At 35.1% G+C, this 27,893-nt stretch overlaps 4 protein-coding genes across 5 annotated transcripts; 1 reads left to right on the forward strand and 3 right to left on the reverse strand.

Moving 5' to 3' along the window:
- Nucleotides 1-5,338: 5,338 nt before the first annotated feature.
- On the reverse strand, nt 5,339-6,874 carry LOC145051104 (uncharacterized). Its single transcript, XM_078999240.1, has 5 exons — nt 6,640-6,874; nt 6,405-6,589; nt 6,172-6,324; nt 5,979-6,102; nt 5,339-5,787 (listed from the first exon to the last, which is right to left on the reverse strand). The coding sequence occupies exons 1-5, from the start codon at nt 6,872-6,874 to the stop codon at nt 5,339-5,341; spliced, it is 1,146 nt and encodes a 381-aa protein (XP_078855366.1).
- Nucleotides 6,875-9,390: 2,516 nt separating this feature from the next.
- Nucleotides 9,391-11,140, reverse strand: LOC145055536 (uncharacterized). 2 transcript variants are annotated; one of them, XR_013685211.1, is made up of 4 exons: nt 10,852-11,140; nt 10,598-10,686; nt 9,808-10,473; nt 9,391-9,727 (listed from the first exon to the last, which is right to left on the reverse strand). XR_013685211.1 is itself a non-coding variant. In XM_079003892.1 (3 exons), exons 1-3 carry the CDS (start codon nt 10,936-10,938, stop codon nt 9,870-9,872), a joined length of 780 nt encoding a protein of 259 aa, XP_078860018.1. In that variant the 5' UTR covers nt 10,939-11,140; the 3' UTR covers nt 9,391-9,869. The 2 variants fall into 2 exon arrangements, 1 of the variants encoding a protein (XP_078860018.1); XM_079003892.1 differs by having other exon boundaries at nt 9,391-10,473.
- A 1,474-nt stretch (nt 11,141-12,614) lies between these two features.
- Nucleotides 12,615-14,989, forward strand: LOC145051105 (protein NRT1/ PTR FAMILY 5.2-like). The gene is made up of 4 exons (XM_078999241.1): nt 12,615-12,754; nt 12,966-13,183; nt 13,267-13,838; nt 14,116-14,989. Exons 1-4 carry the CDS (start codon nt 12,625-12,627, stop codon nt 14,987-14,989), a joined length of 1,794 nt encoding a protein of 597 aa, XP_078855367.1. The 5' UTR covers nt 12,615-12,624.
- A 946-nt stretch (nt 14,990-15,935) lies between these two features.
- Nucleotides 15,936-19,256, reverse strand: LOC145055537 (protein NPGR2-like). The gene is made up of 6 exons (XM_079003893.1): nt 19,029-19,256; nt 18,365-18,567; nt 17,982-18,234; nt 16,660-17,873; nt 16,423-16,582; nt 15,936-16,362 (listed from the first exon to the last, which is right to left on the reverse strand). The coding sequence occupies exons 2-6, from the start codon at nt 18,515-18,517 to the stop codon at nt 16,040-16,042; spliced, it is 2,103 nt and encodes a 700-aa protein (XP_078860019.1). The 5' UTR covers nt 18,518-18,567; nt 19,029-19,256; the 3' UTR covers nt 15,936-16,039.
- Between the last annotated feature and the right edge of the window lie 8,637 nt (nt 19,257-27,893).

Consider the following 27,893-nt stretch of genomic DNA (forward strand, 5'->3'; position numbering starts at 1 on the left):
AATCAATCGATCTAAAATTCGAATTTCGGGTTGTACACCGCTAATCCGAAACTTCGAAAAATCATAACTTCCTCATACGAAGTCAGATTTGGGCGTTCTTTTTATCGATGTTCTTAGTTTAGCATATTCTACGAATTTCGTTTAGAGCGCTAAGGCTAAATCTCGCTCTATCATAAATTTACTATTTACGCTTCCCGGTGTCGTGTCGGTGCCGACGCGAAACTTCGACGGGTCATAACTTCTTCGTTATAACTCGGATTTCGGCGTTCTTTATATGTACGGAAACCTTGTGATATATTCTACAACTTGGTTAAGATTATTTACTCTAAATAATCTTTTTGTCGAAAAGTCGTTTTCGACCCCTATTGCCTCTAAATTGACTAGCCTGGATCTGCGGGCGTTACAGTTGAGACTATGATTACGACATCCATTTTCATAGTTCTTAAATTGTTTAGACACACATGTGTGCTATCTAACTAAAGGTGTATGATTTTGATAAAGTTTTATCAAAGCATCTCGTATCAAAAGTCTAAACTTTGGTAAGAAAGTCAATAAAGTATTGATTTCTAGAAGTCCAACTGATTTCTGAGTACATGTCAAAGCTAATGGGAGCATAAGTGTTATGCTGATAATTATCATGTTAGTGGGAGCATGATAATTATGATAAGTGTTGCAAGTTAGCAATATTAATTATAGAAAACAAAATTTTCAATTGGGAAAAGTTGTTTTGCGATAATTAAGGGAGAGGAAACTATACTTCATTTCAATTCTAAAAAGCTTAGATTGAGATTTTAATCATCTTTAGTCAAGGATATATATATATATATATATATATATATATATATATATATATGTGTGTGTGTGTGTGTGTGTGTGTGTGAATTTTATGTTGGAATGGATCAACTTAAGGAAATTCTATATATATTGCGTTCTCAAAATTCGATTATGATTACGACATCCCTCTTCATAGTCGAATTATGAAAACATGGCAAATTAAAAAATATTGTAGCAAAATACTGATCAAGGATCATGTCTTTATGTGAGACATCATGAATCGTGTCACATATGTTTCGGGTATAGGATCAATTACATATGCTATAATATTTATCCTTTCTAAATTTTCCAAATGCCCGGGGGCATTGAGACGGGAAAAGGTCTAGAATTGGATATGACTAAAATGATTAAGCAATTGTCGAGGACAATCTAAGGTTTACCAAAGATTGGTTGCTCATGGACAGTTGGAAGTATAGTGTTAATTTTGGAAGGACCATGTTGACATATTCTAAAAGGAGGCAACTCTTGTTCAGAAGTGATAGTTAAAATGGGAATATGGAAATGTCTCCATAGGTGGAAGTTATTCATTCTGTGTAAGATTAGAAAACTTAATGCAAGAAGGATGTTCAAAGCAATGTACTTTGAATATGAGACTTCATTTCCATGGAGTTGATCTCCATTGGAATACTCTGTAATGACTGTTGACAAGTCTTTGTGAATTTGTGCATAATCATTACAAGATGATCAGTGCATATAAGTTTAAATCTAACAGATTTCGGTAAATGGTAGGAATTTGGAATTCTTACATTTACGATAAGGATTTGGGATTGTGAAATGAGAATCATTGGAATTATGTTCAATCGATCTATTTCACAAAGTAAAGATCATATATAAACTTAGTGTGCATACTTGGTGTATGGCATAACTAATGTTTGGACAAACATAGTGTGCATACTTGGTGTATGGCATGACTATTGTTTGGATAAATATAGTGTGCAAGCTTAGAGCATGGCATGACTATTGTTTTGATTCAAGTATAAAGTTGATTAGTTGAAACATTATACAGTGAATAATGTGTAATCAATATGGTGATAAATAAAAGGTGTTCTATTTATATTCATAAGTTCTGAGACCATATTGGATTCGATTATTCTTGTGTTTCACTTTGCATGTTTTGACTTTCAGAATAACTAGGTCATTCTTCCCGAATGACTAAGTTATTCAAACCATCCACATTCGGTTAGATGTTGGAAGTAGGTATGAATCAAGACTGTCATGAAGTTGGCTTGTAGATGTCTAAGGTGTTGGACATAGCAAGAGTTGCTACAACATTCATGAGTGCTCATAAGTTCTGAGTATTGGATTAAACCCACGCTCATTTGAATCACTTCATGGTGATCATGAGACGATAATATCTTATATTCTTCAAACCTAGAGATATGAGTTGTTGACTATGAGTTGGTTATACATTGATTGCACGAAAACGCATTGGTAACTCGATGTTATAAAACATTCCTTTGTGTATGATTCAACAAGTAGTAGAACAAGCATATGACTCGAAGTTTATCCATTCCTTTTACCCTTGGAGGGATAAAAAACGATATATGTGGGCCCCTCAATGATTTAGTGATGACATCCCTAAGTGCTTGGCCAAGCCTGGACTGATTTTATTTGTTCAATTAGTCAGTCGTCATAAATCGGAAATCGGGAAACAACAAATGGGCAGAGAGAATGATTATAATCCATGTCTCAGTCCATATGATATATATAATGGAGGAATATATGATCCCTTATCTAATGGACAAGTCATTGACTAGGTCAGAGTTCAACAGCGACTTTAAGAGCTACGATTGCTAGTCGGGTTTTGGAGTCATATGCAATAATAGTTTTAGATTTATCCAAGTGGGAGACTGTTGGATTAGTGTCTAAGTCCATAACTATAATTGGTATGTACTTGACCCGATTTGGCATGGTCCATTTGGGTTGCATGGCATCGGAACAATTGGATAGACAAAATGAGAAAAAGGATACTAGTGATTTATATTAATATATTATAAGTTCTAATATATTAATATGAAATCATATTATTTAATTAGTATTAATCAAGAATCAATTTAGAATTAATTTAGTGATCAAAAGGAACTTATTAAATATGGACTCTTATATATATGGTGGGCCAAGTTGATTTAGGTTGGGCTAAGCTTGCATGGATAGTCCATGGAGTTTTTAACCCATGGATCCTATGGAAATGAAAGGTCATGGGTATTGGGGTTTGCATGAATGTAACCCTAATCCTCCACATTATATAAAGAGGCTTATGGTTCATGAAATGGCACTAGTGTATAGTACACAAGAGGGTAAAACCGATTTGGTGCAAGTATGCTTATTCTCAAGTTATTCCAAGAGTTCTTGATGTTGTGTGAACCATTTGAGGTGCAACACTTAGGGCACTAGACTCTTAAAGATTGAAGACTTCAAGCTCCATCAAAAGGTATCTCATTCTACTGGTTTCTTGTAGTATAGTTGCTTCATATTATGCTAGTTAGGATGAAACCTTAGAATATCAAATATTTGCATGTATAATAGAGAAAACATAGATCCAAGGTTTATAAGGTGGCATGTACACCATAGGAGTGCTAGAATGCTTAAAACCATTCACCATCTTCATCAAAAACCTTTATTATCTCTTTATATGCCTTCAACCTTCCCACAACTTCCTCAAGTGACATTTCTTCTATCTCTGAGTATTGCTCAATAGATGCAACAATCTACAAAAATTTCTTAGCAACCGAATTTAGTAGTTTTCTTACCACTATCTCATCCTCCAAGCTAGACTTGAGACTCTTGAATTTGGATGAAATCTCACTAAGTTTCTTGTAAAACTCATCAATCATGTCACCCTCTTTCATCTTTAACATTTCTAGCTCAGTTCTAAGTGTTTGAAGTCTTGCCTTTTGAACTCTTTCGACTCCCAAATACCGCACATGAAGCACTTCCCGCATGTCTTTTGCATCCTTATGCTTAGCCACTTGAAGCAATATATCTTCAGGTAGAGTTTGAAGCACAAATGCTCTTGCCATTAGATTTTTCTTTGCCTCAATCGCTCTTCTAGTTTTCGGATTAACTGCTTCCTATAAGTTGTATGCTTGTAGGATCGACTCCACCATAATCGACCAACTTGTATAATTTGTAGTTGTTAACTTTAGGCATTGCAGCGGGATACTTTGACTGGTCACGGGTACAAGCTAACTTGATCCTCCCGAGTTTTTTGCTGGCATGTCTCTAACGATGATCACATAAAGTTCCAGCTTTCTCTACATGCATGGCCATTAGAAGCTCCAAAAGGCCAAAATGATGGTCTAAAGGTTGCATGGGACTTCCATGGCCATAAAGTTGGCACCTTTATGCCATGAAAACCCCTCAAGACCTTAGATCTAAAGTGTTAACCCATTTGGTACGTCCAACTCCCAAGGACCATGATATTTTGATCAAAACCAAGCTAAATAACCGTAACAGAAGATCTAAACAACAACAAGGAAAGGTTCCAACTTTATACTAGCAAAATGTTGTGGATGAGGCAAGGATTCTGGATCAACAAACTCCTTCTTGTGTTCGCAAGCTTTTCCTTATTCCAATGGCTTCAATGCACACACTAAAACACTTAAAATGGCTCAAAAACACTTACAATAGCATTAGGATTTCGAGATTAGGGTTTTGGACAGTGGAGGTTGAAAATGAGGCCAACACCTTGGGGTTAAGATATTTAAATAGGGTGCAAACCCCGGAAATTAGGGTTTGATATCTGTCAGCCTACTCGTCGAGTAGGTCACTTAAAATATGCGGCCCTTATGATCTCTACTCGACGAGTTTGGGGCTTCCAACTCATCGAGTTTCTCTATCAAATAGAATAAATTATAAGTTAAATACATACTAGGAACCATGAGTTACACACACACACATAGAGAGAGAGAGAGAGAGAGAGATTAACTTTTTTTCTTCCTCCTACTCGGTTTCTTCTCACCAGAAAATAAGAAACCCCCATCAGATATGCCTATACATATGATTATTGTTTGTCATTATTTTATTAGATACAAATGCCTACAAATAAAATAAGATATCGGTTGTTGAGTGTTGAGTTATGGTCTCTTGAGTGGTGACATGCTATATTCTATAAGGTTGCAGCGTGCAGAGCATATACACTTATGGTTCAAGTTTTAAGTTTCAATAGAAACATTGATTTTAACTTATATGTAATAGTAAAAAAAACCTAAGGAATAGTTATAGTATATTACGTTATTAAGTTTCAAATTTTATATAGCTATATGTATATCTATCGTAATAAATGAAGATTTTTTTGCCACATGTCAACTCTCGTTCATTTTACCAAATGTCATTTTGTGGTTATCTTGAATTGATTTTTTCCCACATGTACTTTTAGGAGTTTTATTATTTTATTATATTTCACATAATATTTTAATGCAATAATTGCAATAAATATAGTAATAAATGGATATCAGTTTCATTAATGGACTTACCTTTTAATTTCAAACTTCCCAAATTAAAGTCAATTAGTTTCTAACCGATATGTTTGATGGACCCAATGTTCTGGTATCTTATCAATTTCTTTATTCTTCAACAACTCCCACATAGTTGATATTGCATGTGCACATGGTATCCCTATTAGTTCCCACCTTCTACATGAACATGTTTGTTGGCCCATATCTACCACAAACTTTTTCAGAAGATTTTTAGTGACTTGATATTTCCCATTTCCACAGAAAACAAACCTTAATTGTGTAGCCTCTTTCTTCAGTTTTCCAACCCATACGGTAGCTGTAGGAGTCAAGGGGCATGTAGCTTTATCAATTTCCTTTTGCACAGTTACAATTTTCTTCATTAAGTACCCTCTAATATACTCCAAACATGTAATGATTGGTACATCACGACCTTCAATAATCTTGCTATTAAAAGATTCACACATATTGTTAAGCATAGTATCTGTATGAGCTCTACCTGATAAATCATTAATAATGCAGCAGTTATTGTTACAAACTAATGATCTAACTTTAAAATCTACCTATAAAGTGTGAACGAGACCAATGTTGAGGAGGAATGTTTTTTAAGCCACTTATACGAATCATTATTAAGTTTTCTAAGTTCCCCCATTGATCATTGAAACTGTTGAACAATAGATGCTTTTGCACAATCCCATAGCAGGTCTTTGAATTGCTTTCCCCTCCAATTAGCTTTCATGTTTTCATGGATATAACGAAGATAATACCGATGCTCAACGCATGGAAACAACTTTGCTATAGCAAGTAACACTCCCTATACATGGAAAATATGTTTTAAAAGTATACCATATATAATGTATTAATTTGATATTCGAATTAATACCTTTTGTCTGTCTGTCATAAATGTAAAATTCGAGTTGGTTCCTAAACCCAAATCATCCCCTAGACAAGTTAGAAACCAAGTCCATGAGTTGGTACTCTCAGATTCCACAACAGCATAAGTCGATGGATATGTTCCATTATTACCATCAATTCCCTTCATAAGTAAACATTTCACAATTAACCTAAAATACAACTTTTTATAATATAAATGTAGTTCATATGAAAAAAGGTTACCACAGCTGAAAGTATTTGTCCTGGGTATGGACCCTTCATAAAATCACCATCGAGACCAACAAAGTCTCTTCTTCCAGCAACAAATCCCTTTTTTAAAGGACCAAGACAGATGTATATGCGCTTGAAAGTTCTAGTTTCTGCATTTGGATTTGGTTCACTCTCTACATCAATCTTCACAGTCGTGTCTGGGTTATGTTTTTGAAATTCTAGAACATAATCTCTTAATAGAGCATACTGAACAACATAATCCCCTGCACCTGATTGAGAGCTTCAGTTCTAGCCTTAAACACTTTCATCTTGAAAATTCCCACTTGGTCATCACGTTGTAGATGTTCTTGTAAATCACGCATTGGAATAGTTGGGTTAGATTCCACCCGAGTTGCAATTTGTTTGGCGAGAAACTTATAAGTATAAGCTTTAACATTCTGATTTTGGAGACAACGATGTTCTTTGTTGTAAGATTTGACCATCTAGTTTATATCACGTTTCCATTTACTAGCATAGAGGCTCCACAAACACTTTTCTTCATCTTCATCGTTGACTTCTTGTTGACCTTTCCCACTATTGTCTAAGTTTCCTAGTTTTGTTATTGCCCCCTACACACAACTCTTACCCTATTCTTGTCATTTTTTTTCAAAATCAAGTTCCCTTCTTGTCTCAATTGCATGGAGTTTAACTCTTTCTTTAAACTCTTGGGCTGTATTAAAGGTTTGAAGGATATAAAATGGTTCAGCAATATTTTCTTCATCATTCTCGTGAGCTCTTTGGATAGATTTGATGGTCTTCTTTCGTTGAGTAACTGGTCCTTCATCCGAAGATGAGCCTGACAAAAGAACCTCATTATTTAGTACTTCATTAAGCTCCCCAACTTCATTCTCTTCTTGTACCACATTGTCATTCTTACTTCCAACCCACTCTGCATCCATATCAATGTTATCATTGAAATCATTCATGTCAACTTCTACATCATCTAAGATGTTGTCATTGTCAACATAAAAGTCTATGTCATCGGAGTCACTGGATTCATAACCACTATCATCCCCAAATTTGTCCCCACTTCCAAATTCATCTTCATTTTCTGTCCTCAAATTTGTCCCCACTTTCAAATTCAGCCCATGGATCTTCTCCATCTTTGTTACCATCCCCAGATTCAACTTCATTTGTGTGCTCAAGTTTGTCCCCAATTTCAAATTCAGCAAATGGATTTTCTTCCTTGTTATTATCCCCATTATCAATAACAGTTAAGTCCATATTGTCATTTCCAGTGAGGTCCACTACATTAGCCTCTTTAGAAGCATCCCCAACAACATTTTTTCCCCGGTATCATACCAATCTAAAAAAAGCCGACGAGAACATGTTAGAGGTTAAATAATTTCCTTTATCTGAATTTTTGATTGATTTGGGGACTTTGTGTACGTATGTAATTGGGTTTTTCCATGCTCAATATAGACTTCAATCAACTTATGCTTGGAAATAAAGGTACCCAGATGTCTCACATCCTAATCATTACCCAAAGCAAATAACCCGAAATCTAAATCTGAAAAAAAAAGTCGTTTAAAGTGATAGTACAAAGGTATACCTTCATCAACATAGCCTAACTGTTCCATCATTTCATCAATGTCATGCACTGAGAAAGTATCCATGTCCAGTAAGTCCACATACGTTTGTTTTCCTTTGATGTACTTTCTTCTAGGAAATTTGGTGAACTCTCCACCATGGTACAAGCTAATGAAAAAGATTGTCGGATGCCCCCCCTATGAAATAACCCACTTGAGATTAGGTTTCAACAAAATCGAAGTTATAGAAGATTGAGAGTGAAAGATTACTTACAGAAACGACGTCCAACATCGATTTCCTCCATATTTGCACGTATACGCCACAACACCTTTGCGTTTCAGAGACAAATATATCACGATTAGGGTTTTCTTATCTCGACTGTGAAATTTTTGTCTGGGTTTTCTGAATGGAAAGATGGAGTACTAAGAAAATGATCGTCTCTTCGTATGCAAAATGGCGCTAACTCTAGAATATTAAAAAGACAAAAATGCCTCTGCGTGCCTTGCATGTGGGGTGTTTTAACAGAGCAACTAGACGAAATGTTAAGTGATGGACCAGGCGGGTTACGAATTTTAACGTTAGGGATCATCCGAGTTAAAAATCTTGCTCAGGGACTAGGCGCGCAGGTTACCCCAAGCCACAGTGACCATCCATGTAATTTACCCACTATTTTATAATCATTTTTTATACTTAGAGTTATTATAATAATTAAAAAATTTAACCATATTATCCTTACGTCTATGATAATGGAATGTGAACTTTTTAATTGATGGAATGTCGTCTTCTTGACAAACAAAAAAATTCATCTTCAACCCTCTCTATGGAATGTATATTTTGATTGTTTAGTTTTTGTTGTTGTTGATTATTATCATGTTATAGATGGAGGATATTTAAGATATTACCATTGATATTTTGATGTTTAAAAAGTGCATATATAATATTTTGATATTTAAGGACATATATGATATTTTGATGTTTAAAAAAGACATATTTGATATTTTGAAATTTTATGAATGGTAAATATGATATTTAGAAATTTTATGAAGAATAAATATGATATTTAAAAATTAAGTTAAGTAAATATGATATTTTGATGTTTATAGTGAACTCGTTTAGTACAACGGTATACAACTAAACACATAATTTTAATTTATTTATTTTTCACATGTTTTTTTTCTGATAATTTTCATTTATTTCAAATTTCAAATTCAAATAAACTTTTCGTTTAATCATTTGTATTTAACATTTTGTTTTAATCAACTCGTATGTTATAAAGGTCTCACAACTAGTATTTGTAATATATGTTAACGTGCATCAACTTAGTATTTGTCTTAAATGATAATAATGACAATCCGACCCGAAAACCAAAAAATTTCAACCTCTTTATTTAGTCACATCATTTTGATTATTTTAATGTGACTCGGTCATATGACTAATCATTAGGCCTCCCACAGACAAGATTCCTGGATCCGCCAGTGATAATATATTGAATTTTTGTATTACAACAATCACCAGAAAACAAATAAGAAATTAAAAGTAAAACCAACAAATTCACAACATCAAAATAAAAAAACTTGATCCAAACCAATCTCACAAAGTGGCCTTCAATGACTTTCTCTTCATTCCCTCAAAGCTTTCTTCAAGTTTCAAATGAAACATTATACCAAATTACCTTCTTACCCTCCATACCCAAAGCTTTCTTCAAGTTTCAAACAAATTATTCTGCAAATTTACCTTCTTACGCTCCATGGTCCATACCCACTAGACTGGTTTAAAAAAAACAAACGTTCCTAACAAAAATACATGTAATTCACGAGAACAATAGAACTTTAATCCAGTTATTTACCTCCAGTTTTAAGGTATTCTGCCAAATTACCCTTTTGCCCTCCCTCTATATCCACAACCATATCAACATATTGGTTTGTTGTTGTTCCGTATGTTTATATGTGAAGAAATCAACCAATTCGATAGACTGGCGTCTACTGATGTTTCTTGATTCAAGTTCTTGTGTTTTAATGATTTGGTATTCAGAGACAAATTCTCCTTTTGCTCTTTAAAAATCAATGGTTTTTGTGGTCTCCCTTTCGATTTCAAAGCTTGCCATTGACTAAGATTCTCCACAGGGTTCAACACAGAAAGAACATAACCATTCCTATTTTGTACCTTCATGTCCTCATTATTATCATCATAATGTTCTTCATCATCCAAATCATTATCATCATCATCATCCAAATCATCATCATCACCATCCAAATCATATTCTTCATGATCTAAATCTTCAAATTCATCATCACTTTCAAGGCAATTCCCATACCTATAGTTTGGTATGTTCAGCACAACTGAATCATCTTTGCAGTTTTGGGTTGATTTAGGAAAAGTTTCACTTTTTTCGTTCTTTTCCAATAAAGATTCAGTACTATCATACACTTCAATATGCTCGTAGGTTGTCACATTTGTATCAAACGTAACCTTTTTCCTTCTCTTCAACCTCAATGGTACCTCAGTCTTTTCTCTACATCCCAATAACAATTAAAAATCATTGTAGAAATCCGAAACACAAAAGTAAAATCAAGAACATAACACAAAAACATAGAGCTTTTAAACAAAATCACGAACACAATTACATCAGAAATTACCTTGATTCTGGAAATAAATTCAAGGGACTCTCTATGATGCTTAGTCCCAAAGATGCATCAGCTTTCACAAGGTTTTCAATTTTAGGTTTCTGCAACAGAAAGTGGCAAATTAAATACTCATAAGCTAAACTCAAAGTCAAAATCTCGAATTAATCCCACAATTCGACTCAAAAAACAAGGGTTTGTTACGTTTTCTAGTTAATCAAACAGTAATGGAATAAATTGAACTGTAAAGGGAGTTGAATTAAACTTACTTGATCTCGAAGAATCACCTTGTACCTCTGTCTTTTACGTTTCTGATCCCTGGAAGAACCACCGAAACACCCAATAAAACAACCCATTATAGATCGACACTGAGTTTCTGTGTTCTTAATTTACAGAGATTTGAAGGGGGTTTGTCCGCCTTCTAATGGGTGTTTGAGGAATCGAATTGTTAAAGGGTCTCCATAGACGGAATGAGAAAAAGAAAAGCAGATAAACGGTCAAGTGTATGGTTTTTTGGATTTGGGGGGATTAGGGTTTATGTTTTTGAAAAGGGCTAGTGACCGTTGAGTTCGGAGTGAAACGGGAGAATGATGGGCGTGGGGTCTTTTACTGCCACCTGTCCACCATAGACTGTTTTATTCCTTTTTAGTTACTTTAATGTCTGATCATTTGAATTACATGTACACAGTTTCAACCGATCGTCTTTCAAAACAGATTAGAACTCTACGACTCCCGTTAAAAAGTATCATGCTATAGCAATGAAATGATATGAACCAAAGCTGAAAGCTCCCGTTAAAGAAAGTGTATCATTTTAAATCATTAGGACGGGCTATATTAGATTTAACTGGTCACAAAGAAATGTGACTATGATATGCCATCCAACTTCTAAAATGAAAGTTTAAAAAAAAAAACATCAATGTGATCATCTACTTGCATGTGTAAAGAACGGGCTTGTCATTTCATTTTTCCAATTTCGCAAAACCAATGGAAACACTCTTCTAAGCTCAATTTTTTTTAAGAAGATATTCTCTGTTCTTTTGCATAGGTCCCTAAAGCCATTCATTACGCAAAATCCTCCACACTCTATCTTGTACAAACTAAAAACCTTTTATGAGGTTACAAACTTTTTTCCTGAATGATACTGATTTTTCAAATATATGCATTTTATGAACTAAAAGTTACTTTTTCTTTCAGCAAGATGAAGGCCGAGAGTAGGATTGGATCGTATGTCACCTATAGTGTAGCTGATAGCCATTAGCTGGAAGCTAGTAACTGATATGTCTCTGGTGGCTACTAGCCACAAGCGAAAAATTATAACTTTTATTTGTACATAAGTATTATAAAAAGTAGTTAATTTTTAAAGGTATACAATTTCATAAAAACCAAAAACAAATAAGCAAAAGTTACTTAAGTCTGGAGGGAGTGGTGTCGCCTCACTCATTACCACAAAAGTGTGGTTTCATACCACACCCAAGGAGTGGTGCCACACTTGGGTGTTTCTTTTTTTCTTAATAAATAAAAGGGACCAATCACAAGGAAGGAAAAAGAACCAATCACGTTGTTTGAAGGAATGCTCCCTTGGAAGGACGCATTGCGCTCTCTACCGCATCTAGGAGGCGGTGTTTGCGCTTACATGGCAAGGGGAGTGCGGTCGATGCCACACCCACTCCCTCTAGCCTAATATAGCATTTGGATTAGCATCTATTTGTTTAAAATAAAAGTTAAAAACTCATATTATAGAATCTTTATTTTACAAAAATAAAAAGTTAAGAGCTTTCAAAACCTTTGTGCCCAACACGCTTGTATTATAGTTGATTCCAATTAAATAGGAGCAATGAAAATGCCAAAAACTTGCATAATCGAGTTTGATTAGTGTTTATACACGACAACTGGTTCCGTAGTAATACTATATTAAGAGTTTGAACTAAAAATTGGAATCTAGCAATCGTATAAGCTTATAAAAAGTAAACTTCCATCAACATACATATCATCTAAAACCTAAATCTGTTTGTGTGTATACGTGCATGCCATAACCGAATACCATGGTTTTGAAAGCAGCCGATGAAATTGGACTACGCGAAGATTTTACTCAAGACGGGACTACAGATCTTAACGGAAGACCTGTCCTCAGACCAGCCACCGGGAGATGGAAAGCTTGTTACTTTATGCTCGGTTAGTCTCTTCGATCTTTATACATTTATTAACTTGCTACTCCACTAGATTATGCAACTGTGAAAAGTTCATCACTGGTTTTAGCGACAGAGTTTTTAAAAAAATTAGCAACGAAAATACCATCATTTATAAAGAATTTAAAGCATATATATATATATATATATATATATATATATATATATATATATATATATATATACTACGTTTGCAGGCTATGAAGTGTGTGAAAGGATGGCATACTATGGAATAGCGACAAATCTAGTGTTGTATTTGACACGTGAAATGAAGGAAGGCACCGTGAAATCATCAAATAGTGTCACGAATTGGGTCGGAACAGTTTGGATTACGCCTATTTTAGGTGCTTATATAGCCGACACATATCTTGGCCGATACTGGACTTTCATGGTTGCTTCCGTTATTTACCTTGTGGTAAGAAAATTTCACCATTTTTCATGACTTTTGAGTCGCAAAAATCGAGTGAAGTAATTTTCGTTTCATGTTTTTCAACACAGGGAATGAGCTTATTGACGCTTGTGGTCACTATACCGTCACTAAAACCACCATCTTGTGGTAAAAACGTAAGTTACCTCGACTGTGATGAACGGCCTTCGTCTTTCCAAATTGGTATTTTTTACTGTGCATTGTACATTATTGCGGTTGGAACCGGTGGAACCAAACCGAACATCTCCACAATGGGTGCAGATCAATTTGACGATTTTGAACCGAAAGAAAAAGCTCAAAAGCTCACATTCTTCAATTGGTGGATGTTTAGCATCTATTTTGGCACCCTATTTTCAAACACATTTTTGGTTTACATACAAGATAATGTCGGATGGGGTGTAGGCTACATGATCCCAACGGTGGCATTGTTAGCGGCAATGGTGGTTTTTATAGTTGGGACACCTCAATACCGCCATAAGCCCGCGTCCGGGAGCCCAATTACTAAGATGGCCAAGGTATTGACCGCTACAATACATAATTGGAACCGGGCCCTACCTGATGACCCCAAAGAGCTTTACGAATTGAGCCCAGATAAGTATTCAGGCCCCGGAAAATACATGATTGGCCACTCGACTTCTTTAAGGTAATTAAACCACCCCTATTGGCCTATTCATTCTTTTCCATATTGGCTAAACACAATCCATGTATATGTTCTTGACATTTTTTTTAAAGAAAATATATAGCTCCACATACTCTTCATCAAGTGGAACAGACCAAATGTATTTAAAACTTTTTAAAATCATGATAAATCAATGCTCTATATCCTAACGTTTTAGTGTACATGATACAATCTAGATGTTGGACTCTTTATGAAAGAAAATCAAATGTATTTCATGATAAATCGAAGAAATTTTCTGTAGGTTTCTTGACAAAGCCGCCATAAGGACCGAAGAACCATTTTCAGAATGGAGATTTTGTCCGGTGACCCAAGTGGAACAGACCAAACAAATGATGAAAATGGTTCCAATCTTGATAGCGATGTTCATACCGAGCACATTAGGCGCACAAACCCACACACTCTTCATCAAGCAAGGTGTGACATTGGTTCGATCAATGGGCCCACATTTTGAGATCCCACCCGCATGTCTCTCTGTATTCGTGACAATTTTCCTTCTAATAAGCATCATACTCTACGATCGTTTTTTCGTTCCCACCATTAGAAAATACACCAAAAACCCAAGAGGCATCACATTACTACAACGAATGACAATTGGACTCCTTCTCCATGTCTTTATCATGATCATTGCAAGTGTCGTGGAAAGAAAACGACTAAGTGTCGCTAAAGATCATGGCCTTATTGGAAATGATCAGGTGGTTCCTTTGAGTATCTTTATTCTCCTTCCTCAATTCGCGTTAATGGGAATTGCAGATAGTTTCTTAGAAGTTGCAAAGCTTGAGTTTTTCTATGATCAAGCACCCGAAGGGATGAAGAGTCTTGGGACTGCTTATTGGACGACTAGTATTGGGATTGGGTATTTTCTCAGTAGTTTTATTCTTTCGACTGTGGCTGATGTTACAAAGAGGAATGGACATAAAGGTTGGATTCTAGATGATTTAAATGAGTCTCGTATAGATTATTACTACGGGTTTTATGCGATCTTAAGCTTCGTGAACTTGTTGTTCTTTCTTGTGGCTGCGAAATACTTTGTGTACAATACTGAAGTGAATGAGTCGGCCAACGAGTTGCAAGAAGATATCGGGAAGTTTACTGAACAAGGATACATTGCTAGTTGATATATTCAACCTCGAAAAGAATTGAATTTTGATTTTTTTTTTTCTTTCGCAAGTATGATAGATTCTTTTGATGTAAAGTATTTATTATTTGATCAACCATGATTATGCACCTGAATTCATGTAACTGTGTAAGTGGGTTAGATATTTTTCAAAATTATTTTTTGTGATTTAGCTAATTGTGGTAAAAAAAAATTAGATGATCTAGAAACCTAACTTTTTGTGAATCATGTAACTATATAAGTGGTGCTTACATGTTCTAACATTGTTTTGATAATTTATTTCTTATTTGAAGTTGATTTATTATATTTGATAACAGTTAAATAAGTTATTGTAAATGTTTGGAAAGAACATTAAAAGCACTTATTTATTTAAATAAAAAGTTTTTGATAAGTTATTTCATGCTTAAATAAAATAGTTTTTGATAAATTATTTCATCATTACACGTATAAGCAAACTTTGTCAAAAACTAAAAAATACCAAAAACTAAAAAAATACTTATCAGCTTATTACGTATCATCTAATCCAAACATTGTTTTTTTTTTTAACTTCATTTTGATATCAGATAACGTATTCTTTGAAATGATATTTCATTGTTGTAGTGAAGAAAACATAGAAGATTTATAACATATTAACATTTCTTGTGAGAGGTATTTTGGATGTGGACGCGAGATTGATGAAGAGATGCATCAAATAAGCTCTAAGGTTTGGCAAGTGTACTTGTGTACATTTATGTTTCTGTTAAGCTTTCATGTGATTGCTTTTCAAGTGTCGCAAATTCTCACTGTTTTCACTCATCACATTCACACTAAACATCATTATCCTGGATTTGATTCGTCAGCTAAGCTATTTGTGAAATCGTTTAAATGTAAATAGTCGTTAACTTTCACACATCTGTCATATTCAAACTGTCTCACTCAAGATTAGGCAAATTTTAACACTTACTTAATTGCAACAAATGAATTGATTTCAAATACATAAAAGAATAAATCCTTGAAACAATAATGATAATGATATTGTAGTCAATTACAGATTGGGTGACAAAAACAGTGGTTATCTAAAAGGCTCAATTGGTTCTTTTTCTGCAAGTAAAGTAGCAGCCTCGAAACAATTGGCAGCTTCTTTTAGGAACATGGGCCCATCATCTTTATAAAGCAGGCCCAAATTATACCAAGCTGATGAGTTCAGCCTGTCTAATCTTAACGCTTCGGTCAAAAAGCTTTTAGCTGCTGCAGCAGACTTCCCTCCTCCACCTGCTCTTCGGAACATCACAGCCATTGAAACCAGACTGTTGACATGACCAGGATCCACATCTAACGCAAGTTCTTGAGCTTGTTGAGCTTCTTTCTCAAGACCTTTGGCTTCATACAGTAAACCTACAACAAATTTCAAACTTTAAATGACGATTTCACCCTTGGAAAACAAATACAACATACCAGTGATATGCAATCGAGAAGCGTTGTAGTAACCGATATTTTCAGATTTCAAAAGACAAGCCTCGGCATCCCACCATTGTGATAACTTCATATAAACCATAGCCAGATCATGCCATGTTTCCATCTCCAAGCTTTTAAGCTGATGCTTTCCATAACCCATCTTAACAAAAAAAATCAAAATCAAAAAATCAAAATCGGATTTCTCATTGAAATCCAAAAAGTAAGCAGTATTATTACCTCGTGGTTTTTTTTCTGAGATCGAAAGCTTTTGCTTTGAACTTGAAGAACAGCAAGAATCTGTGTGTATGTCTGAATAGCATTCTTTATATCCCCTTGAGCAACCTGAAGCCTCGCTTTTGTCCTCAACAACTCTCCTTGATCCCATTTCCCAGTCTGTTCTAACGCAGCGTTAATTACGATTTCGCCCTCAGAAAACCGTTTCTGAGCCGATAATATTCTCGCCAATAAAATCCAGCCTCTAACACTTGACCCGCCTTCCAATTTCACCAAACGTTTCGCGTAACCAAAAGCCACATCCAACTTCCGTTGTTCCGCGTTTTCTAAACTCAAAAAATAAACAACTCCGGAATCACTCATTCCGGTCAATCTCCCCGCCATTTCCAAACACCGAATCACCTCCGATTGCTTCTCCGCCCTTTCAAAATCACTAATCGCAAATCTACAATCATTGGAAAGACTAATTCCCAAGAAGCAATACGCGACTCCAACCATCTCATCACATCTCGTTTCAAATACTTGAATCGCCCTTTTAGCACAACTCACACCTTCGATTGAATCCGAGTTTTCACCACAAATTTTCGAAGCCAAGAGTAAAGCCAACCCGCAATGTGGATCCTCTTGTTTATATATACTTTTCAATAAATTTAAAGCAGACAAATCGTCACCTTGTCCATGGTAACATAGAGCCAAAAGAAGACACCTTTCTTTTTTATCAAGAACACCCGGAGGAAGTTCTTCGATCTGTGAAAACAAAGCCCCGAGTCCACCCGAGATTGATAACGCGTATGAAAGATGATATAAAACAGACGGGTCCCATTTGATCATTTTTAATGAAACTTTTCTTAGAAGAATCATTAGAATTAAGATTGCTTCTTCGATGTTGTTTCTAGGTACAAATGAGGTGTCCATTTGGGATCTTAGATTAGGAGGGATGGCTTCTTCGCCTCCATTGTAAAGAAGAAAAACAGCAAAATCTTTTTGAATTTTTGCAGTTGTTTCTAGATTCAAACTTTGATGATGAAGTAGGGCCCTTCTGAATGACAAAACTGCTTCTTGGGGTGAACCCTCGAGTTTCCATAACTCAGGAAGCAACTCGATTGCGTGGTTTAGGGTTTCATGTAATTTACAATCAGCACCTAAGTTTTCAGGCAACCCTTCGGGTAATGATGATTCGATAATGTCAAGAATTACTTTGCATGATTGAGCAGCTTCTGCAAAGAGTAGAAAATCAAGACATATGATCCTCTATGATTGATGTTATTTCAACATTTGAGCCTAAATGATGATCATAAGTAGAATATATAGAACAAGAAGAGTACCTTTATACCTCTGAAGAATTTGCAATGATTTTGACTTCAAATAAATTGCTTCAAGGAGTAAACCAACAGCATGTATAGACAATGGTGGATCTCCATAATTATGAGAAACTCTTCTACGAGGTTCGCCTCTTTGGGAAAGACTAATCTTCATCTTTGGAGTTACTGTTGCTATATCTATCCCTTCAAACACATGAAGAGCAGCTTCTATGTTTCCCTTTTGATATTCATATCTCCCTAACAACGCTCTTGCTTCCTATTTTACAATAACATTCAATTACCAATTCTAATAGACTTTCTTAACCAAAAGAAAGATTAAAACTTGTTCTATGGGTTCAATTCAAACCAGGAAATAAGAAAAAATGTAAAAAGTTTAGAGAAACAACCTCAAAATTTAAGGAACCATTTTCACGAAGAGATGATTCGGCTTCTTCAATATTACCCGTATCTGGCCTCCTATCGTTTTCACCAGTGGCTTGAGAAGAATAAGCACCAGAGGAACAATCCTCCACAGCTAATGATTCTGATGAAGATATCATCACTCTTGCTAGCTTAATTCAGCACCAAGTTTGAAATTATCGCAAATAATCTGCAAGATTGAGTTGTTAACACAATTGCTTGCGATTCCAAATCTTGTTTTATGCAAAAAAATAAACTCAATTCAGTATTCGTCCAAAAAATAAACACTAAATCTGCCCAATTCAAACCCTAATAAAGAACAGTTAGGAAAAACTAATCAGAGATTCGAAATTCAGGACGCACGACTAACTTCAAACCCTAGAGACTAAAAACCCTGATCAAAACAACCAGGAAAACGCCAAAATCAAAGATAGTAGATGAATTACCAAAACTCGTATTTAACAGCTCATAAAACTCAAATTAAATATATAATTGACGATGGGCCAGCAAATTCAAACCCTAGAAACCAAAATCCATGCTCAAAACAACTTAAAAGCCCTCAGAATCAAAGATACAATTCATGATGAATCAGGAAAACCCAAATTGCGATTCATTCACCCAGGAGAGATTCAGTTATAAGAGAGAAACTACCTTTCTTTATGGCGACTGAAATTGAGGAGAAACATCCGAACCCAACTTCTGTTCCAGTCAAAAGTGTTTGATCGACACAGAATCAAGTAAAGTTTGAAGCTTTTCCATCTTTATGGAAGAACAGTATGAAACAGTGGTAAGTATTTGGGTTTCTTGAGTTGATGAAACCGAAGTTTAAAAGAAGTTAAAGTTGTACCATATGGGAGATTATTCGAATTTTGTTTTCCCATGTGTAGTAAGTAGATGGCGTCATAAAGAATTTAAGCATTGAAGGGATTACCTGTCACAAAGAAGTTAGATGTGGCCGTGTCTCTCTGTTCCATGTTTCCTTTTGAATTTTTAACTTAATATATTCAGGGCTAAATTTTTTGTATTATATTTTTGTTACATTTTATGATTCTTAGCGATATCATTTAGCATATTAAAATAAAAAAAAAATTAAAAGAAAAGCCTAATTATACAATTATTAATTTGAAAAGTCGGTGCTAAATACACATGTTACTTTTCATTCCGTAAGAACTAAAATAACTAAAACCAAATCAAATTACATATTTTCAAGCATATAAAATAAGAGCCTTTTTGAAAATAAAGATTTAGGTAGTGTTTATCTTGAAAATAAGAATCATTCTGAAAATAATAATAGAGTTATTTTGGTTGTCTTTTATAACTGATAACACAACTAAAAAATCAAAAGAAATAAAATTAAGAAGAAAACTGGTAAGTCTATAAACAAATTTTGATAATGGTTTTAAGATTGTATAGAAAATGTTTTGTGCATCATCAGGGAAACAACCACAATTATACTCAAAGTATTAGATTGCCCATTAAACTATAATAATGTCATATTTGTTACTTTTAATTTAATAATTAAAAGTTTAGGTCATTTTTAGTCACTAAATTTTCCTGAATATTTTATTTTGGTCATTATATTTTATTTAAGTTATCATTAATCATTGAAATTGTTTATTTTTTTTATTATTTTTGTCTTGTCAACTTTATAATTAGTCATTGAACTTTTCTTGATGTTTTATTTTAATCATTATACTTTGTTTAAATTATCATTAGTCACTGAACTTTTTTATTTTTTTCATTTTAGTCACTCTATTTTTTATTATCATATGTAAAAAAAAAAATTAAAAAGCTATAATTTTTTCCATTTCTCCATAACTAAACTTGTTACATCAATTATTTTAGAGTAAATTATATGAATAATCTTTGTGATTGAGGGTAGCATGCATGTTTAATGTTTTCAAATGCTACATACAAAACATAGCCTTTTTGCATTGAAGGATGATCTAGTCTCTTGATTCGGGCTTTCGGAAGAAGAAGTAGACTTGTTAGTGTTTTCAATTAATTCGTATGTACTAAGATATTTCTTGGTTTGGACCACCCGATAAGAAGACTTTCCATGGGGTCACCTAATGTAAAACTAGTTATCGATGATGACTGGGTGCAGTTCTACGAGTGACAAGAGCGATGGGGTGGATAATGGCAAAATAGTCTTTTTTTTAAATCATTGGGAGTGTTCGAGTTAAAAAAAAAGTTAATGACTAAATGTGCACCCTACCCTAAATCACAAGGATTATTCATATAGTTTACTCTAAATAGTTTAGTTTACTCTAAATAGTTGATGTAACAAGTTTAGTTGTGGAGAAAAGGAAAAAATAGTAGTTTTTTTTTAAAAAAAATTTATAAATGATAATAAAAAAATAAAGTGACTAAAATGAAAAAATAAACAAATTCAGTGATCAATGGTAGTTTAAACAAAGTATAATGACTAAAATAAAACACTCATAAAAGTTCAATGACTAATTATAACTTTAACAACGTCGTTCGATGTTATATATTTGCTATCACCGGTTAGAGTGACCAAAATAAACAAGTTCAATGACTAATGATAACTTAAACAAAATATAATGACCAAAATAAAACATCCATAAAAATGCATTGACTAAAAATAACTTAAACCCAATAATTAATAACCTTATTTAACTTACAAAGCATATATTGCTCACATTATTATTGTTAATTTCTAATATTTAACCTTTATTGTTATAAATTTTAACAATTCTTTTTGTGTATTAAATTTTTGAAACTTTATTATATAATCTTTAGGTGTACAGCTATTATTTTCATTTTTATTTTCTTTAAAACAATATGATCCATTTTATGCATAAATATCAAACTAATGTGACTTTGATCATAGTTTTAAAGGAAGACTGAACCATAATGGTCACTATACCTATACATTTAATTGCATAAATCAAATGCAGATCAAAATTACGTACAATGTAACCTACACATTTACATTTTCAGTTGGTCTAATTATAGTCTTAAGTGAGGTCATTTAATTATGAAAAAATTGTAACATCTGCTTTCCAGGTAAGCTTCTTTCAAGTTTGAATCATTTAGTCTAATTTTGTAAAGTTTTAGCTTGGCCACGACATAGTGGTAGAGGGGCCACGACGTGGCATTTTCAACTTATTGGATGCACATTAATGAGGCACCACGACGTGGCAAGTTGCATAGTCGCGGTTGGGGTTCTAAACCCTAGATTTCAGGATTTGTAACGTCCCAAAAATAAGACCCAAAAACTTTTCATTTTTAAAATTACTAAAATTGTACATCATCTCATTTTCATGAACCAAGGTAGTCAAAGCTTCATTAATATATCATCATTATCAGAGTAAATCACAGAATACGGAAACATGTGGTGTGTATTCAACAATCATAACGAGCTCTTCCAATTGAAAACTGAAGTACCTGAAACATAAACTGAAACCGTAAGCACAAAGCTTAGTGAGTTCCCCAAAATACCACATACTAAACCATATACGGGGTCCCGCCCTCCATCGATTCTCACTCGGCTTCGAGCCCCACCCGGCATCGAGTCCTGCTCGGTTTACAGATCTGTCAATCACCAGGCCCCACCTGACATCGGGAATCTCCCGATACATATAATCATATAAACATATAACCATACTAACACATGTTACGATAATCACAAAGACAATAGCATACCATACAGTCATCGATCCCCGCCCGGCATCGGGCCTTACCCGGTAGCATAAAACACATACTGATAACTAGCATACCATATACTCATCAGGCCTCACCTGACATCGGGCCTTTGTGACATCCCCAATTTCACGGTCAGAAAAGACCAATTTGTTTATGCTTTGTTTTATAAAATCGGAGTAATCCTTTGATTAAAAGAGTTGCGGAATTTGTTCCCAAAATAAAATATGATAAAACAAAATTTATCAAAGCATTTCTTAAAGAAATGTATTTTCATTAAATAACAAAATCTCGGGATGTCATGTTCCGATACAGACCAAAAGCATAAACAATATAAAATAGACCTTACAACAATTATTTATAACTACTGATCTATAATCCAAAATCTCTCGTCAAGTCCACCAACTTATATCCTTGTGTCATTACCTGTAATGCAAAGAAAACTGAGTGGGTCAGGCTTGGGAGCCTGGTGAGCATATAGGGTTTTCAACCTACAATAATATAATTATTATATTTAATCATCAAATAATCAACCCAATTACCCATCCCCATTATCTTCTTTATTTCTTAAGGTTTTACCCTAAGAACCAACTATCCTTCATTCATTCATTCCTAAGGATTTACCTAAGGAATTGGCACGAAGTCCATTGTTGCCAAAGTTTATCTATCAGGTACTAAATCCATAGCTATAAGGCGCTAACTCCATAGTCACCAAGGTTCACTTAACAAGCGCTAACTCTATAGTGGCCAAGGTTTACTCAACAAGCGCTAACTCCATAGTCGCCAAGGTTTACTCAACGTGCGCTAACTCCATAGTCGCCAAGGTTCATCAAATAGGCACGAAGTCACATCGTCGCCACAGTTTATACAATAGGCACTAAATCCATAGTTTCCAAGGTTCATCAAATAGGCACGAAGTCACATCGTCGCCAAGGTTTATACAATAGGCGCTAACTCCATAGTCACCAACTATCCCATCAACCCATGCTCTACCCAACATTTTCGTAGATACAAATACTTACACAGTTTAAATCATTTAACACCTGTATAAAACATCAATTTTATGCCCATCTCAAATAGACAAACAATATATAAACACATAGCACGTATTTCATAGCAAATACTTCGTATTTATGTGTTAGAAGAAAGTGACTATACACTCACACATATAAACAACAATATACTTAATACATTCAAACAATACTTGTATTATTACCGTGTTTATGAAATGGACTATACACTCACTTGATCAGAAGATGATCGGACAGCACTACGGCTTGTAGAAGTAGTATTCTTCGGTGAACCGGGAGATCTTCACAAAAACCGGCTTCTCGCGGGTAGAGCTTCGGCTCGGGAATTTCAATTCTCAGGATCTTCGGAGCTTCGGGACTTGCTTCGGGTCTCGGGATTAATATCGGGGATTCGGGATATTTCTTGCACGTAAAACGGGGTAAAAACGAGTGAGAGAGACGAGTTTGAACAAAAAAAATCGGCAACCATCGACATCTATTTATAGGGTGCTGAAACCTCGATTATGCTGGGCGTAAATTTAGGTATGCTGGGTGTACTAAGCCTTACGCTGGGCGCACACGGCGTCATTTCATGCGTATGTACTTGAGTGACGTCATTGCATGCGTAGCTGAGGCGGTTCCGGGTACGCTGGGCGTACTCCAAAATTACGTTGGGTGTACTCGATTAAGCAGACTTCAAACTTGCGTAACTTTTGCATACGAGCTCCATTTTTGACGTTCTTTATATCCACGCGTAGGTGAGACTATACACTACAACTTTCATTTAGACTCCGTCGGCTGATTTCGACTTAATTTTTATTGTATTATTTTTAGTAGGCCGGGACATGAAAACTTTGTTATAAATTCATAACTTCTTCCTCCGACGTCCGTTTTCGTCTGTCTTTTTACTGTTGGACTACTATCAATGAGATATTCGATTATCGTTTAGATTGTTTCGGCTATAAATCATTCGATCTCGAATTCGAGTTTCGGGCTGCATACTGCTAAGTCGAAATTTAGAAAAATCATAACTTCCTCATACGAAGTCAGATTTGGACGTTCTTTTTATGCACACTCTCGGTTTAACGAACTCTACGACTTTCATTTAGATCGCTAACGCCAAATATCGCTCTAACGTAAATTCACTATTTACGTCGCGCTGTGTCGTGTCGGTTCTGTCACGAAACTTCGACAGGTCATAACTTCTTCGTTATAACTCGGATTTCAGCGTTCTTCATATGTACGGAATCCTTGTAAAACATAGTACAACTTAGTTAAGATTACTCCTTCTAAATAATATTCCATAGAAAATTCATTTTTGACGCTTATCGTCTCTAAATTGACTAGCACTGATCGACGAACGTTACAACCTTGCCCAGTAAACATGCCATCACATAACACATGCAAGAGTCACGCATACATCTAGCATCCTAACATATAAACCATGGGCCGAAATTGGTGCCTTTGAGCCTCTAAACTCAGTGAGGAGACTCACCTCACACAACCGAATCTCATAGAAAGAATCTATGGCTGCTGACCCGCAAGAAACACTGTGTTATCAATCACAAGTTAATCATCCATCAATAATCGAATCCGACCCACACTAAGTGTCCAAACTAGGGTAAAAGACCTTTTAATGTCTCCATAATTTGGCCCAAGGCCAAGGCCCAATCCAACAATCCAAAGCCCCAGTCCTAATTAGCCACCCAAGGCCCAAATTATGGCCCAATTTTCCAAATTGGGCCAAATCCCATAGTGGCCCAAGAAGGCCCAAAACAACTAAGCCCAAAAGATGGCCCAAACAACGAAAACCCACCCTGCTTAGTAAGCAGGGCGTACTCAGCTTGTATGTTAAGCGTACTGGCTTAAGGGCCTGTACAATGCGCGTACAAGCTTGTACGCCTAGCGTACACCCCCATTCAGCCCAAACTCAATTTGCTTCTTAATCCGCTAAGACATTGATCCCGAAACATAGATCTAACTTCTTTGAGATGGGTAATCATGAATAAAGTTGCTAACTTTACGCTCATGCATGGCTTAATGAAGCTCTTAAAGCTCAAGAGGACTTAACAAGTGACTTAATGCATGCATGTGACCAAAAATCCCATAAAGCTTGCACATTTATGCCATAGGAGTCCATAACAAGCTCATACCTAAAAGAATAGGTCCTTAAAACGATCCAACTCCTCAAAACAACCCAAAGAGGGACCAAAAGCATAAAGCAAAGAAATGAAGAGATATAATCATGGAGAAGACAAGGTTTGAACTTGATACCTCAATAAGCTTACAAAAAGGGTGATGATTCTGGATCTATAACCTTCTCAACAAGCAAAACACCTTCTAACTTCTATACTTCCTTCACAAGGAGCAAAACAACCACCAAAATCTTCTTAGGAACTCAAATGTACAACCATGGAGGCTAAGGGACGACTTTTAGAGTTTTGGAGGCTTAAAGGTTGGTAAAGAGGCCATCCCTAATGACTTAAGGTGTTTGTATAGGGTGTAACACCCTAAAATTTGGGTTTCTTATTCCTTTCATACGCCACGCAAAATCCTCGTACGTCAAACATACGAGGCCTCGCATTCCCGGTCCATCCTTTGCAGTATGCTAAGCATACACCAAATTACGCCTCACATAAGGTCTTTGCACTAGTACACCCCGCGTACTAGGGTTTTTCCTTAAACCCTAAATCCATCATAAGGCCATAACTTCTTTGTTATAGACCTGATTTCGACGATCCTTATATCCATGAAAAGGTAACGAGAAGCTCTATGCTTTAATGAACTCGTACTTGCCTTACAATTTCTCGAGCAAAATCCCTTTTTCCATAAAAGACCGAGCTGACACATCACAAAAATACCCCTTGGATCCAAAACACAAAACAAACACACAAATCATCTAAATTACATCACCCACCTCCAAATGAGTCCAGATCTCAATTCTTCAAAGGTCATGAGCCTGCTAATACCCGATCTTTGATCACTGCCCCGAAATATGAAACGATTCGGAATAGGGCGTTACAGGATTAGTACCTTATTTAAAGGCACAAACTCCTGTGGTTGCCTCAATTACCAACCTCCAACCTCTGAGATCATATTTTTGTTGGGTTTTAAGCACTATAACACTCATATGGTGCACATGCAACCCTAGATGCTTTGGATCTCTGTTTTCTCTAATTATACATGCATTTTAAATTTTCCAAAGCATATATCCTAACTAGCATACAATAGAGGATATACAATATAAAAATCATAGTTTGATGAATACCTCTTATGTAGTTTTGAAGTTCTTGGCCTTTGAAAACTTTAGCACCTCAAGTGTGATGCCTCTAATGTGTCACAAACACTAAATGCAAGAGGAGGCTTGAGAGAATAGGCTAGTTAGCTCAAAATCGATTATCACTCTCTTAGAATAATGGAGCAACCGATTTTGGCTCTAGGGGTATGCTTTTATAGTGTTACAAATGCTAGGGTTACATCCATGCAAACCCTAATGCACCATGACCTTTCATATTACTTAGGCTCCATGGGTTAAACCTCCATGGACTATCCATGTTGGTTTAGCCCATCCTAATTAACCATGGATCTTTGGCCCACACTATAAGAATCATTGATTTACTTAATCAGTCCTTGTATATTTAATTAGTCTCTTTTGATCACTAAATTAATTCCAAATTAATTCTTGATCAATACTAATTAAATAATATGATTTCTCAATTAATATATTATACTTATAATATATTTAAAAAAATCACAAATAGCCTCATTCTCAAAAGTCCATCCTATCAAATTGCACTGGTGAAGGCAACCCAAAAGGACCATGCTACTATCAGGTCAAGTACATCCCAGTTATAGTTATGGTCTATAAGACACCTAATCCAATAATTTCACCCAAACCATAGCCTCCTTGTGTGTGTTTTGAATGTGTGATCCTATTTTGTGAAGGTTGAAGGAAGAATGAGCATCTATTGTGGCTTGTGTGCTTGGTTCCAGCTTAGATCTATCATCTTCATCACATTTTTGATCATTTGGAGTATAAAGTTATTATACTGCTTATTACTTCTCTAGATCTATTATTAAGTCAATTTATGAGCTTTTTTTGTCCAAACCTTATTGTTCTTGGAGTTTGAGTGAACTATAGGACCTTTGAGTGCATTCTATGGCTTATGGACCACTGTGGTGGTTAGAAAGATGGATTTCATGGCTTAGTTTGACGTTCATGCCTTTGGCGCATCCATTAAGAGCCTATGTTTAGAGATCTTGACTTATTAGGATGGCTTCATGGATGAAGTTAGAAACTTTATCCATCAAGACCTTTAGAAGAATCAGATCTGAGTTTTTGAGCTCTAGAGATTTAGGGTTAAGATCTTAATCCATTAAGCTGTGGGGAACTAGTTCCCACGACGTGATGAGTTTTTTTTCCACGACATGGCAACCAGTGCCACCGCGAGTATTTTGACATGTAGCCACCACGACGTGGCCATGGTGTTGGCCACGACGTGTGTAATGCCGACAAATTCAGACTAGATGTTTTAAGAATTTATAAAATATAAATATTCGTTTTATCGAATAATTAAATACTCGAATAGGAAAATCCTAAATTAATAAGAATCATCTATACACGATGCGAGTTATATAAATAATATTTATATATTGCGTACATGTTTTATGGACAAATATTATAGGCATATAGTATTTGAACAAAACATTAATACAAAAATAAACAAATTACGTTAAATAAAAGTGTAAAAATAAAGATTATTTAGGATATATAATCTTAACGAAAGTTATAGTAGCCGTGATTAATATCTCGTGGATATAAGGAATGCTTAAATCT

Source organism: Lactuca serriola, chromosome 5 (assembly GCF_051521515.1).
Source record: "Lactuca serriola cultivar US96UC23 chromosome 5, Lser_US96UC23_V15, whole genome shotgun sequence".
Lineage (NCBI taxonomy): Eukaryota > Viridiplantae > Streptophyta > Magnoliopsida > Asterales > Asteraceae > Lactuca > Lactuca serriola.